This window comes from Miniopterus natalensis, chromosome 18 (genome assembly GCF_054644295.1).
Source record: "Miniopterus natalensis isolate mMinNat1 chromosome 18, mMinNat1.hap1, whole genome shotgun sequence".
NCBI lineage: Eukaryota > Metazoa > Chordata > Mammalia > Chiroptera > Miniopteridae > Miniopterus > Miniopterus natalensis.
Genome location: NC_142098.1, coordinates 38925142 through 38937522, shown reverse-complemented (window position 1 = coordinate 38937522; position 12381 = coordinate 38925142). Strand labels below are relative to the sequence as shown.

Here is a 12381-nt window from a genome sequence, read left to right as displayed (position 1 = left end):
GGCCAGGCTAACACTGTCTTCTAAAGAGCAGAGATTTTAAATTTTGATTAAGTTCAAATAGTTAAATAATCAGAGCCCATATCTTGACCCTTACACTGTATGCTGTATGGGTCCTAAATCAGTTTGTTGGTTCTTTCAAATCCTCACCCAAGGATACATTTCCATGGATTTTGAGAGGGGGAGAGAGAAACATTGACTGCTGCCTCGGGCACAGGCCCAGGCCAGGTGCTGAATCCACCCGCGTGCCCACAACCATGGAAGTTCCATGAGTGCTAATTTGGGGATTACACACAAATGTCAGTGTCTAGGCGAATTCGCAATTATGAACATGCAAAGAACGGGGACCAACACTAACTGGCCTCCCTTATGACCCTGTGCGTCTCGTTTTGCGCGTTTATGAACATGAGTCTGTGAAAGAGGCTAGCGCCCTACAAAGGAGACAAACCCGAGTCTCCAGGGAGATAAGGGGGAACCAGCAAAAAAGGCTCAGAAGGAGCAGTGGGAGGAGCAAAGTGAGAAGTGGCTGGAGTTCTGGGTGCCTGTGAAGGAGGAACACAGCGTCCTTCTGGAAGTAGCTAAAGACTCCAAGAGCGTCAGCACAGGGGGAGCTGGAACATAAACCATGCAGCCCGGAAAATGTAACTAATTGGAATCACATTTACAGACATCCTCGAACATGCTGCACGTCAACTGGCAGGTGCTCGTAAGTGCTCCAAATAGACACTTTTAGAATGAATGAATTGGCTCTTGCCTCAACTTATAAACCAGAAGGATCTCTGACCCAAATCTCCCCTACTTAGAACTTCAGTTCTCAAATGAAAGAACAAAGAATTAAATATTTGAACAAGTTTTTATTATGGAAAAAATTTAAACAATTTCTTTTTGGCAAAACAAGGGTGGGCAGCCTCCACACCACAGCCCTGAGTAGAATAGGAAGGCTTGAGAAGCACACCGAGAGCCCAGGAACCCGAGGTCCAATCTGGTAGCAGCTGCTGAGGAAAATCTCAGTCCAGGGGTAAGTTCAAGTCCACGGGTGAACCAGCCAGAATGCCCTCCTGGAGGGAAAAGCAGCAGAGCCTCATAAGCAGAGGCTCCCCCCAGTCACAGCAGCATCCACACCAGCCCAGTGAGAGCCAAGGCAGGGAGGCAAGGGGAGGGGGCAGAGACCAGAGAGGGAGAGAGAAACCCAGAGGTGGGAGGTCAGAGACCCAGGGACCCGGGGGTGGGTGGGGACAGAGTCCTAGAGAGAAGAGGGAAAGACAGAGCCCGAGTGGTGGGCAGAGCACAGGGAGAGGCAGACATAGTGCCGGGGTTTTAAAGATTAATAGCCCCGGCTTTGTGTCCCAGTGTTGATTCTAATCTAATCCCTGCACGAGGGACTTCCCCCTCAGCCTCTGTAAGACCAGGATAATAACCGAATCCCACAGGTTGTTGTGAGGCTTAAATGGGATCATCCTACTGAAATCCTTGGCGAGCACCTGGCCAAGCTTACCTGTTACCGTTCCTTACAAAATAAAATCATTTTACAAATCAACAAGCCTCTGGGAGGAGCTCCAGGCATTTATATCCCCTGTGCCCTCACCATCTTGCTTTGAGGCAGGAGGGCATCTGTCACTTAACCGCACCACTTCCAGCCACCTGTGACTCTTCCCCAAACCTGCCCCTCCCCTCCCCCTGCCCCTGCTTTTCCCCATCTCGGGGAATACTGAATGTAGCCCAGCAGTTGCCCAGGCTAGCATCCTCGACTCCTGCCTGCCACTCAGTCCCCAAGTCCACTCCATTAGCAAAACCTGTAATCTCTATCTCCAAATTAAATCCGGAATCCTCCACTACTCCCACGCTGGTCTGACCCTCCCTCATCTCCCCCCTGGACCAGCACAGTCGCTCGGGCCAAGCTCCCTACTTGTCCTCTCCCCTTACAGTGTTCCCCACGCGGCCACCAGAGGGTGCATGTTAGCGCCTAAGTACCCTCTGGTCCCCTGCTCAGGGCCCTCCAGGGGCTCCGGGCTCACTCAGAGTCAAACTCCACGTTCTCACCTCGACCTCAGGCCCTGGACAACCTGGCTGCGCCTGCTGCTCTCACCTCTGGCCCTCTCCCCTCTCTCACCTTGCTCACCCGGCTCCAGCCCCTCTCTGCCCCTCAAACACACCTGGCCAGCTCCTCCCAGTGTGGGAAGCTATGGTTACATTCTGGGGCCTGGCGTCTGCATCGCCACAGCAACCAGGCAGGTGAGGTGCTGCCCATCGGGCGGGGCCAGGCAAGTGCTCAGGGAGGTGGGGGCAGTTGCCTAGGTCACAGGCCAGTACACGGAAACCCGGTCCAGCTCCCAGCCTAGCACTGGATTGAACGCGGTAAGCGAGCAAGACTCACCGGGCTCTGCGGCTAAGGTGTCAGGGACAGGAGGAAAAGACAAAAAGAAGTCCAACTAGTTGTTTCTACCATCGGTTAAAAGGTGCAGAGTGCTATGGAAAAAGTAAAGCAGCCAGGAGGGAGGGGGAGTAGGTGGAAGGGAGTGAAGGTGGCTGCGGTTTTAAGTGGGGACCAGGGAAGGCTCCCTGGGGGGTAATACCCGAGCAGAGCAGAGGAAGTGAGGCAGGGGGATACCTGGGCAAGGGCATTCCGACAGAATCAGATAATCGCACAAGCAAATGCCCACGGAGTGCCAAGTACTTACAAGGATCATCCCATTTAATCCTCACAATAACCCACGGATTACCACGGTGCTTGGTGTACAGTAGGTGCTCAATTAACGCAGAACAGGTGAATGGGAGGGCTGGGAGAACACCTGTGATGTCCGAAAGGAAACCTAAGAGGCCCCTCCCCCCAACGACAGTTAGGTAAAGGGAGGCCCAGAGAGGCTTGGGCGGCTCACCCAGCCCCCGTGGGCCTGGATCCAGGGCGTGAAGCTGTGCACGTGCTCTACGCTGAGTCCAGCCAGGGTGCCCCCCAGCCGGGCCACGCGCCGGCTCAGCTCCATGGCCAGGGCCAGGCGCGCTAGGGGCTCCGGCGACGGCGGCGGGGGCCCGGGGCACGGCGAGGAGAGGCGGGCGTGGCTGGGCCGAGGGCTGCCCTCCCGGCTGGAGAACAGCTCCACCAGGCGGGCGAAGGAGGCAGCGGAGAGGCGGGCCAGCTTGCGGCGCAGGGCCGGGTCCGAGGCCAGCTGTGGGGGGGACAGGAGGAGAGGCGGGGTCCGCCTGCGGCCAGCCAATAGGAGGCTGGGAGGCGCGGCTTTCCGGCGCGAGGGTCCTGTAGACACTAACTCCCTAAGCCACTCTCCCCTCCATCACATCAGCCAACCACGAACCAGACTCCTTGGTTTCTGCCAGACGGCTCCGGGGAAGGTGGCCCAGCATCCAAGAAGCTAAGCCCCGCCCCGCCCCGCCTCGACAGCCAATGGGGGCCAAGCCCAACCTTAGCTGGGTCCCAGAATGCTCATCTTCTAGCCACACCCACGGTGGGGTTCCCCGAGAGCCCGGGAGGCCAGGCCAGTGTCTAAAACCACCTTGCCTTCAACAAACAATTAATACAAGAGGACCACACATTTTGCCCAAGCTGCTAAGCCAACCCAGTCATATTCCAGGGCAAAGTTACAAACCATACCTCCTCGGGCAGTCCACTTCCCTCCCCCATTCTAGGCCATACGCCTACATAGTCACTCCGGGCTTCAGATTTTAGAGTCTTCTCTAAACCACACCCCACTCCCACCACCACAACGTTCGCTTACTTCCTCAACTGGTCCCAATCTCTTTCCCAGATCAGGTTTCTGATGGCCACGCCCCTGCCTCTAGGCCACGCCCCCTGACGACCACTGCACGCCTCCAACTTAAGGACCTGCGCTGGCCATATCTCTTACTTAAGACCTAGTCTCACCCTCTTCCGACTATCCAATGAGAATGCGGATCAGCTTTCGATCCCAGTGCCCAATCATTAAGCAATCCCTTTCCTAGCTAAGGGATGGAATGGACTGACCATCACCTTCTGGTTGATGACTTCTGCCTCCTCCTCCAGCAAGGCCACCAGCCTCCGCAGTAGGGCCTCCTTTTCTGTGGGTGGGGGACCCTGTAACTCTAGGGGGGGCAGAAGAGAATTCGGTCAGGGGGCAGAACGCTGGCAACCCTTCTATCTTCATCCTCCAGGGCCCCTCTGCATCTCACCTGGGCTAGGTGGGGACCTGAGTTGCTCTTGGACCAGCTGTTCCAGCCGCTGGGCCACCAGGGCATAGAAGTCTGGAGTAGCTGGGCCTGGGGTGAAAAGAGGCAATAGGTCTCCAGGACGTCGGGAAGTTAAGGATTCCCTCCTCCCAACCACCCTGCCAGGCAGCAGTGATATCCATTTCATGTGGGTTAATTGAAGCCCAGTGAGCAAGCTTGGCAAAAGACCCTTGCATTTTTTACTTTACGGTGTCCCCCCCAAATGGACTTTGAGTGTTAGAACTGAACCGGACCTTGAAGATTATCCGATCCAAGGAAGGCAAACACAAGCCACTCCAGCAGTTACCACCCTATGCCTCGTCTATTTCAGGCATCATCAACTGATCGCAGACCTCTTCTCTCTGGCTAGGAAATCCTTTGCAATCGAGCACACCCAGTAGCCTTTACTAGTCCATCCAGGCTCATGTATGAGAGCAAAGTTGTTGGTGACTCTTGATCAAATCCAATGACCCCCTCCCAGTCCTACTTTGCTACTGGAGAAACACAGGAGCAGGGAAGGAAAGGATCTTCCGAGTCATGTAACCAAACAGATAGGGAGTTGTGATTGCAAACCATGTCTCCTGCTTCCCTATTGTACAGAAGAAGAAAGAGAAGAAATAGAAAGGGACCACAGAACTGACAAACAGCAATCTAACTGGGATGGGGTAGGGCAGAGAATGGTGAGGGTAGGTGCTGGAGACCCCACACAGCTACCTACGCCCTTAGCTGAGTGATCCTGAACTAGTTCCTTATCCTGTCTAGGCTTTAAGAATCAAAGCTCCTGGCCCTGCACGTTCATGGGTGGTCTAGGGAAATCTCTTACCAGGCTGCGAACCATAGCAGGGGTGAAGGGGCAGGGAGCAAGGCCGAGGAGACTCAGGAGGAACTTCTCCTCGACCCAAGGAGCAAGGAAAACATCTTCGAAGGCGGCCCAGGAAGTCTGTTGGCTCCTCCTGGGCAGGGCTCCTATGGAGGGAGATCTCAGAGTGACTCCAGAGGCCCCTTGCAAGCAGTCTCTTCCCCTCCTCCCCCCAGGGTCTCTCCCTGCAACCCCAGGGACAAGGAATAGAACCAGATATAAAGAGACGGAAAAGGAGACAGACTGAGACCAGGAGCAAAACTTAGGGACGGCTCACACCACATGCAGAGGCGCCTGAGGAAGGAGGGCAACTCCTCTCACCTGGGCGAGGTTGCAGTGGGGGACCCGGCAGCCTCACCCTGCCTAAGAAAGGCAGCTAGGACCTTCAGCGTTTCCTCCCGGAGCCCCAGCTCTTCCGAGCCTGCCATGGGGCACCTGTGAGAGAGGAGGCTGAGGAATAAACTCCGGGGTTCAGCGGGAAGTGAAGGCTTGGGGCCCACACTCCTAGTCAGTGAATGAGGAGTGGGCCAGGACTCGGGAGTCCCCAAGGGAGGAAGGGGCTGAGGGTCTGAACTCGTAGGTCCTTTAGGGGAATTGAGGTCTGGAGGTCCAGACTCCTGAGTCCTCGGAGGGAGAAGAGCGATGAGGGAGAGAGGGCTCCTCGATCCAGGAAGAGGAGGCTGGGGGCCCGTATTCTTGGGTCTAAGGGAAGAGGGGGCTGGGGGTCTGAACTCTTGCGTCTGAAGGAGAAGGGGATTATGCCTTAGATCTCTGGGCCCCCGAGGGAGAAGGAGGCTTGAGGCTTCGACTTCTGTACTCAGAGAGCATATATGCCCAGCTACTTAAGCCGTTAGATGATGGGAACTACCAATCCCAGCAGGCTTCATGGCAAACATTCCACTGGGTCCGCTAGTGATCGCCGCACAGCCTGCTGGGAGGTGTAGTTCCACTGTCTAAGGCTGGACTCTTGGGGACCCGCGACGCTTGGATGTCGAAGCAGCAGGACTGCAGTTCCAGCTCCTGGATCCCGGCCCTCTTCCCTTCCCTCCTCGCCCCAGCCCTCACTGACGCCCCACTCACCTGGCCCCAGGCCCAGGGCCCCGCCGCCGCCTCCTTCACTCAACTTGTGTAAACTTTCACTAGTTCAACTTTCCCGCGCCTGCGCACTGGGCCGGGTTGGTGACGGCCCAAACGTAGAGGGGGCGGAGCGCCGGGTGCCCGCCTAATTTGCATGCGACGTTCCCAGCATGCCGGTGGCCGGAAGTCCTAAAAAGGGCATGGGGAGTCTGTATGTGCTGCTTCCTTGGTTTGTTACCCAAATGACGATAAAGTCGTTTTTATTTCAAGAAATCGGTAGAAAACAAAACTCCACTGCCCTAAAGCTCAGCTGACGGGAAGGGGGGTGTGCAGCTGTGACTTCGAGAGCTACCGGACCCCAAACTTAGGGGCGAGTCCCAGCACTCTGCGAGCCGAGTCCCTCTCGGTAGGTAACGCGGAAGAGCTGGGGAGTTGGTGACACCCAGGAGCGAGGAACCGAAAAAGGATGAGTCTGATAGTGGAGAGGGGGCTGTGCACCCTGGGGAAGGGGAAGCAAGGAGGGGAAAAAGTCACGCAGTGGCCGGTGCACAAAAAACATACACACACACACAAATAGTAGCGGGGCGGGGAAAGGGGAGGTTGGACTCTGCAAATAGGAGGCAGTCCACTCTAGAAAGTGGGTAGCGTGCCCTGGACTTGGGAGGCTGCCTATTTGGGGGGTGAGGGGGAATTGTGGGTGGAGGTCTACAGTGGCAATGGGTGAGGGGATCTTATGTGGGGAACTGTGGAAGCGGGTCTACACTAGGTGTGGGAGGTAGAAGTCTACGCGAGAGTAGCGATTGCTGTTAGGTTCCACCCTGGAAGTGGGGGTACCTGCATTGGGCGATGGGGACGGAGGGAGGGGTTTACAGTGGAAGAGGGAAGGGTCTCTGCTGGCGAAATTGAGGGGGTGGAGAGGTCTGCACAGAAGCTGGGGAAACGAAGGGGGCCTAAAATGGATTTGGGAGGGAGTCCTCGCTAAATTGGGGAACCTCTCTGGAGGATGGAAGGAGATGTTCTGTTTATACCCCAAGAAATATAAGTGAGGGAACCTGTGCCGTGGCCTCGTGAGAGGATGGTCTGGGTGGAGAACTCTCAGGCCTGGTGGGCCTGCGCCCGTGAACTGCCCTTTGTTAGCAGGCCCGACCATGGGATCCCAGAAGCCGCGCATCCTGCCTTGGCTGGTGTCGCTGCTAGACGGGGGGCAGCTGGAGGGCGTGGCTTGGTTGGACCAGAGCCGCAGGCGCTTCCGCATCCCCTGGAAGCACGGTTTGCGGCAGGATGCCCAGCAGGAGGACTTCAGCATCTTCCAGGTGCTTGGGAGCTGAGACTCAGGAAACTGGAAGCTCCCACAGGGTGGTGTGGACTCCGAGGGGTGGAGTTAGGATGGGATGGGGTGGGGTTAGGATGGTTGACAGGTGTGGGATAGCCGGCAGGGTTGGAGGGGCTGGGTTCCAGGAATAAAACCTGGAAAGCGGGTTAGACCTTGAAGGAAATGCCTCCTGGGGGTTCATGGCTTACTGGGGGCGGGGCTCTTGGATGTAGAATTCTGGGGGTTAGCCTTAGAACATAAGAGACCAGACTGGGCCTAAGCTGAGGTTACTCACCACCAAATTAGGATACACCAGCAGTGGTAAACCGAGTTAGAATGGGAGAGGGCGAGGTTATTACAGAAGGTGCCCTGGGGCAGGTTAGTTGCAGAGTTAGACACCCAGTAGGACCTAGAAGGTTGGTTTAGAAAGCAAAGGTTTTTGAAAGGTGGAGGCAGGGGGACTTGGGGCACAGAGTTTGGGAATAGAACCTTGCTGATTTAGAAATGTGCCAGGGGAAAGAGGTCGGTGTTAGGAGAGGAGGCATGGTTATGACCCCTGGGGCAGGGTCTGAATCATCCTCTCCTCTATCCTGGTATCACTGGCCCCCCAGGCCTGGGCAGAGGCCAGTGGTGCTTACACTCCAGGGAAAGATAAGCCTGATCTGCCGACCTGGAAGAGGAATTTCAGGTCTGCCCTGAACCGGAAGGAAGGGTTGCGTTTAGCTGAGGACCGGAGCAAGGACCCCCACGACCCACACAAGGTGTATGAGTTTGTGAACTCAGGTGTGCTGGAAGCGGGGATTTCACGGAGGGATGGGATTTTAAGTTCCCAGCACCCCTTTTCTGCTCACCACCTCTCTCACCAGCAGTTGGGGACTTTGCTGAGCTGGAGACCTCTCCAGACACCAATGACAGATGCAGTGCCTCTGATACCCAGGTAAGAATGTGCCCAACCCTCCTGTCCCCTCAGTCTCTGTTCCACCTCCTCTCTGTGTCCCCTCAGACCTGTTCAGGCCTCATCTTCTCCCCATGGACTTTCCCCCCAGCCTCCTCCCTGGCCTCCCTTCTCTCCCTCACCTGACCCAGAGCTGACCCTATCCCTCTTCTGCTCATAGTCCTTCCATGGCTTCCTGGCACCCTCAGGAGAAAATTCCGTTTTCATTCAAGGCCCTAAAATGCCTTCAGTTGCTTTCCAGCCTCTTGGAAACTCAGAAACTCCTTACCCTTGACCTTGCTGATGTCTGTGCCAGGAAAAGTCCCCTGTGGAATTCTCCCCAGACTTCTCTGCCTGCATCTTGCTTGTGTGGAGCCAGATCCTTGGGCTAGAATTAGCTGCCCCCCTCGGGCCAGCATATATCCGAGCATATATTTTGCTGTCTATGCCCGTGGCTCGCTCTCCCCTAGACTGCAAGCCCCTTGAAAGCAAAACTCAGGACTTTCTCCTCCCTGGGTCCCAAGGCCTGGCCATGGGAGGTCTCCAGAGGATGCTGCGGAAGTGCCTGGGGACTTTTATTCTCTCTCTAGGAAGACATTCTGGAGGAGTTGCTGAGTGGCATGGCCTTGGGCCCAATCCCAGATGAGGGGGCCTCGAGCCTGGCTGTGGCCCCCGAGTACCCCCCTCAGCTCTCGCTGAGCCCCAACTTAGACATCCCTGCTCCCTACCCAAGCTTGGAAACCCCTGAAAACCCACTGAAGCAGCTATTGAGGCCTAAGGAAGGTGAGTGCCAGCTGTGGACTGGGGGGGTCTGGATCTAGGGTGCCTGGCCCCCTTACACGCTCTCAATCTCTCTCCACATTGTTGCTGCTGCTGCTTAGAGTGGGAGTTTGAGGTGACTGCCTTCTACCGGGGCCGCCAAGTCTTCCAACAGACTGTCTTCTGCCCAGAGGGCCTGCGGCTGGTGGGATCAGAAGGGAACAGGACATTCCCTGGGCAGCCCATAACACTGCCAGATCCCGAGGCGTTCCTGACAGACAGGGCTGTGAAGGGCTACGTGAGTCGTGTGCTGAGCTGCCTGGGCGGGGGACTAGCTCTGTGGAGGGCAGGGCAGCTGCTCTGCACCCGGAGGCTGGGGCCCTGCCACACATACTGGGCTGTGGGTGAGGAGCTCCACCCTGACAGTGGTCGTGGGCCTGATGGCGAGGTACCCAAGGACATGGAAGGAAGCGTGTTCAACCTGGGGCCATTTGTGACAGGTGAGTGGGGCAGGCCTTACTCTGTTGCAGAGTGTGGGCCCCAGTGCTTAAGAACTCTGGGTCTGACCTTTCAGGACCCTGCTGCTCCATCTGCAGTCTAACATGGCTGCTCTGAGCTTGTCAAGTCTGAGGACTGTGTCTCCCTCTACCTGCCTGGAGCTGGTAGGAGGTATAGGGCCCACTGTACAGAAGGTGCTCATGGAACCAGGTGTCATAGTTGTAATCATTATTACCAGTTACAGTGGACAGACACAGGAGAGAGATCCTGTAGTGCTTTGCTAGCCGATAGAATTTTCTTTGCACTGTCCAATATGGTATCCACTAGCCACATATTGCTATTGAGTGCTTAGATGGGGTGAATGCATCTGAGGAAGTGAGGTTTAAACTTTATTTGCATTTTAATTAATTGCAATTTAAATAGCCATGGTGGCTAATGGCAACATAGGGACAGTGTGGCCTTAGGGGATTAGAAAGTAGTAACTGTCAGCTGCTTCTACACCTTTGGGGGAGAGGATTCCCTTCCTGGGTCTGTCTCCCCATCCTGAATGCTGAGGCTCTGGGGGAGGTGAGAGCAGATCTCCCAGCACTACCCTGATGGGTGGGAGGGAAAAGGAACTTTTATATTTGTGCGAGAATTGTGGGGACTTTACGCAAATCAGCAGCCCCCGGGTTTTGATGGCAGAGGTACATCAGGCTTTAGGTCAGTGGGGAAGGTAGGATATTACTCAGGTTTTAGGGGGAGGGACAGGTAGAGGTCTTCCCATCCCTGACTGGCTCCTGGTTCCCCAGATCTGATCGCCTTTATCGGAGGAAGCAGCCGCTCACCACGCTACACCTTCTGGTTTTGCATAGGGGAGCCCTGGCCCCAGGACCAGCCATGGACCAAGAAGCTAGTGATGGTCAAGGTGCCTACAGCCCTAGGCTCCTGGAGCTGAGGGGGTGGTTCTTCCAAAGGGAATAGGTTGCTCCCCAGGAACTACAATTCCCAGAAGCCCCTCCAGAAACTAAAACTTCCAAGTCTCTGTAACTACCTTTTTTTTTTTTTAAGTCCTCACCTGAGGACATTTTCATTGATTTTTAGAGGGGAAGGAGAGAGCAAGAGAGAAACATCAACTGGTTGCCTACCACATGCACCCTGACTGGGGTGGGGATTGAACCTGCAGCCTTTCAGTGTACGGGATGATGCTTCTACCAACTGAGCTGTACTGGCCAGGGCTGTAACCACCATTCATCCCCAGGAGCTTCTGGGTGTACAAGTCCTAGCAGCCTTTGAGGAACTACAGCTCCCAGTAGTCCTTCTGACACAAGCTGCTCAGCCCTAGCTTCTGGGAATCCCTCTGGCCTCCCATGGTTGTAAATTTGGGAAAACTACAACTCTCAGCAGCCCTGAGCCTAAGAGTTCATTCTGGGTTATGGTGGGAGCTGCTGGGAGTTGTAGTCCACTCAAGCCCATCCTGTACAGTAGACAATGTTGGGTGCTTCCCTTGACCGGGTTTCTCCCCCACTTCTCCCCCACTTCACCTCCTATAGATTGTTCCCACGTGCCTCAGGGCTCTGCTAGAAATGGCACGGGCAGGGGGTGCCTCCTCGCTGGAGAACACTGTGGACCTGCACATTTCCAACAGCCACCCATTCTCCCTCACGCCAGACCAGTACAAGGCCTACCTGCAGGACCTGGTGGAGGACATGGATTTCTAGGTCACTGGAGAGTTCTGAGCCCACCACTCATGGGTGCAGGCCTCTTACCTCCACCAATAAACAACTAGTTGCCACTGTCACCACTTGTGTGTCTGGTATTTGGTATCCCCAGGCCAGCCCTGACCCAAGCTGGGCATTACTTCTTCAGATCTCATTTTATGCACCTGTGCAAGCCACCCACAACTCAGGTGCTCACTGTATGAGGGTGAGACACTGTGTAGGTGGCAGCGGACACTCACCACCTCCTCACCTCTTTCCATGGACCTGGTGAGAAGGTGTCAGTCATTCCCATTTTACAGACCAAGACAGTGAGGCTTAGAGAAGAGTAAAGGTCACAAAGCAGGAAACACAGGCTGGGTCAGAATACGGCCTAATTTTAGAGCTACTACTCTCCGAGGAAGGCCCAGGGTTGCATCCAGAATCCCCATCTTGCTGTGAACAGCTGGGGCAGGTCCAGTATGCAGAGGGCTCCCTGCCTGAACTGTCCTGTGGGGGTGGGGCCTTGGGTTCCCCTTTGTATGGTGCTGGATGGGCAGTGGTAAAGGAGCTCCGTGCCCCACCCCTGGAGCCCACGCACTCCGGCCACACTACCCCCTTTCCTCATTGTGCCTGGCTTCTGGGCTACAGGACTGAGGCCAGCACTGCTCTGACGCACCTTCTGAGGCACCTCTCTGTGGCACTTTCTGTCTCAGCTTCCCTCTCCATCTCAGGAGGGTGGATTTGATCACCCCTGCCTCACAGGACTGGTAAAAACACAATCCAATCAATGGGGGACAAGCACTTCCAAGGCAGACAGGTAGCACCTAGGTGCCTTGAGCTTCAAAGACTGACCAGGTGGGCTGGGACCTATGTCCCATCACTGCCACTCTGTTAACAGAAGCAGCTTACAATGTACCAGGTAGGGTTCTAAGTGCTTCACCTGCCTGGGTCACTTAATCCTCACAACTCCCACTTTATAGATAAGGAAACAGGCCCAGAGAGGGAAATGTACTTGGCCCAAGCGACACAGTCTGGTCTCCTGCATGTCCCTCCCCAGCCCTTTCCCAAACTG

General features: G+C 55.6%; 2 protein-coding genes across 2 annotated transcripts; one reads left to right on the top strand and one right to left on the bottom strand.

The window, feature by feature from the left end:
* Positions 1-831: 831 nt before the first annotated feature.
* Positions 832-6478, bottom strand: BCL2L12 (BCL2 like 12). Its single transcript, XM_087826838.1, has 7 exons — positions 6131-6478; positions 5372-5485; positions 5015-5157; positions 4156-4242; positions 3977-4068; positions 2874-3161; positions 832-1055 (listed from the first exon to the last, which is right to left on the bottom strand). The coding sequence occupies exons 2-7, from the start codon at positions 5476-5478 to the stop codon at positions 1005-1007; spliced, it is 768 nt and encodes a 255-aa protein (XP_087682964.1). The 5' UTR covers positions 5479-5485; positions 6131-6478; the 3' UTR covers positions 832-1004.
* IRF3 (interferon regulatory factor 3) lies at positions 6324-11400 on the top strand. Its single transcript, XM_016206049.2, has 8 exons — positions 6324-6533; positions 7268-7440; positions 8051-8222; positions 8309-8376; positions 8964-9156; positions 9255-9632; positions 10422-10537; positions 11163-11400. Exons 2-8 carry the CDS (start codon positions 7276-7278, stop codon positions 11328-11330), a joined length of 1260 nt encoding a protein of 419 aa, XP_016061535.1. The 5' UTR covers positions 6324-6533; positions 7268-7275; the 3' UTR covers positions 11331-11400.
* The last annotated feature ends 981 nt before the right edge of the window (positions 11401-12381 follow it).

Coding starts and splice junctions, on each gene's coding strand:
- IRF3 (XM_016206049.2), top strand. CDS start 7,276: ATGGGATCCCAGAAGCCGCGCATCCTGCCTTGGCTGGTGTCGCTGCTA. Junction 7,441..8,050: donor AGGACTTCAGCATCTTCCAG/GTGCTTGGGAGC, acceptor CTGGCCCCCCAG/GCCTGGGCAGAGGCCAGTGG. Junction 9,633..10,421: donor CCTGGGGCCATTTGTGACAG/GTGAGTGGGGCA, acceptor CTGGTTCCCCAG/ATCTGATCGCCTTTATCGGA.
- BCL2L12 (XM_087826838.1), bottom strand. CDS start 5,478: ATGGCAGGCTCGGAAGAGCTGGGGCTCCGGGAGGAAACGCTGAAGGTC. Junction 3,162..3,976: donor CAGAAGTCATCAACCAGAAG/GTGATGGTCAGT, acceptor TCCCCCCCACAG/CTGGCCTCGGACCCGGCCCT. Junction 1,056..2,873: donor TCCAGGCCCACGGGGGCTGG/GTGAGCCGCCCA, acceptor TTTTCCCTCCAG/GAGGGCATTCTGGCTGGTTC.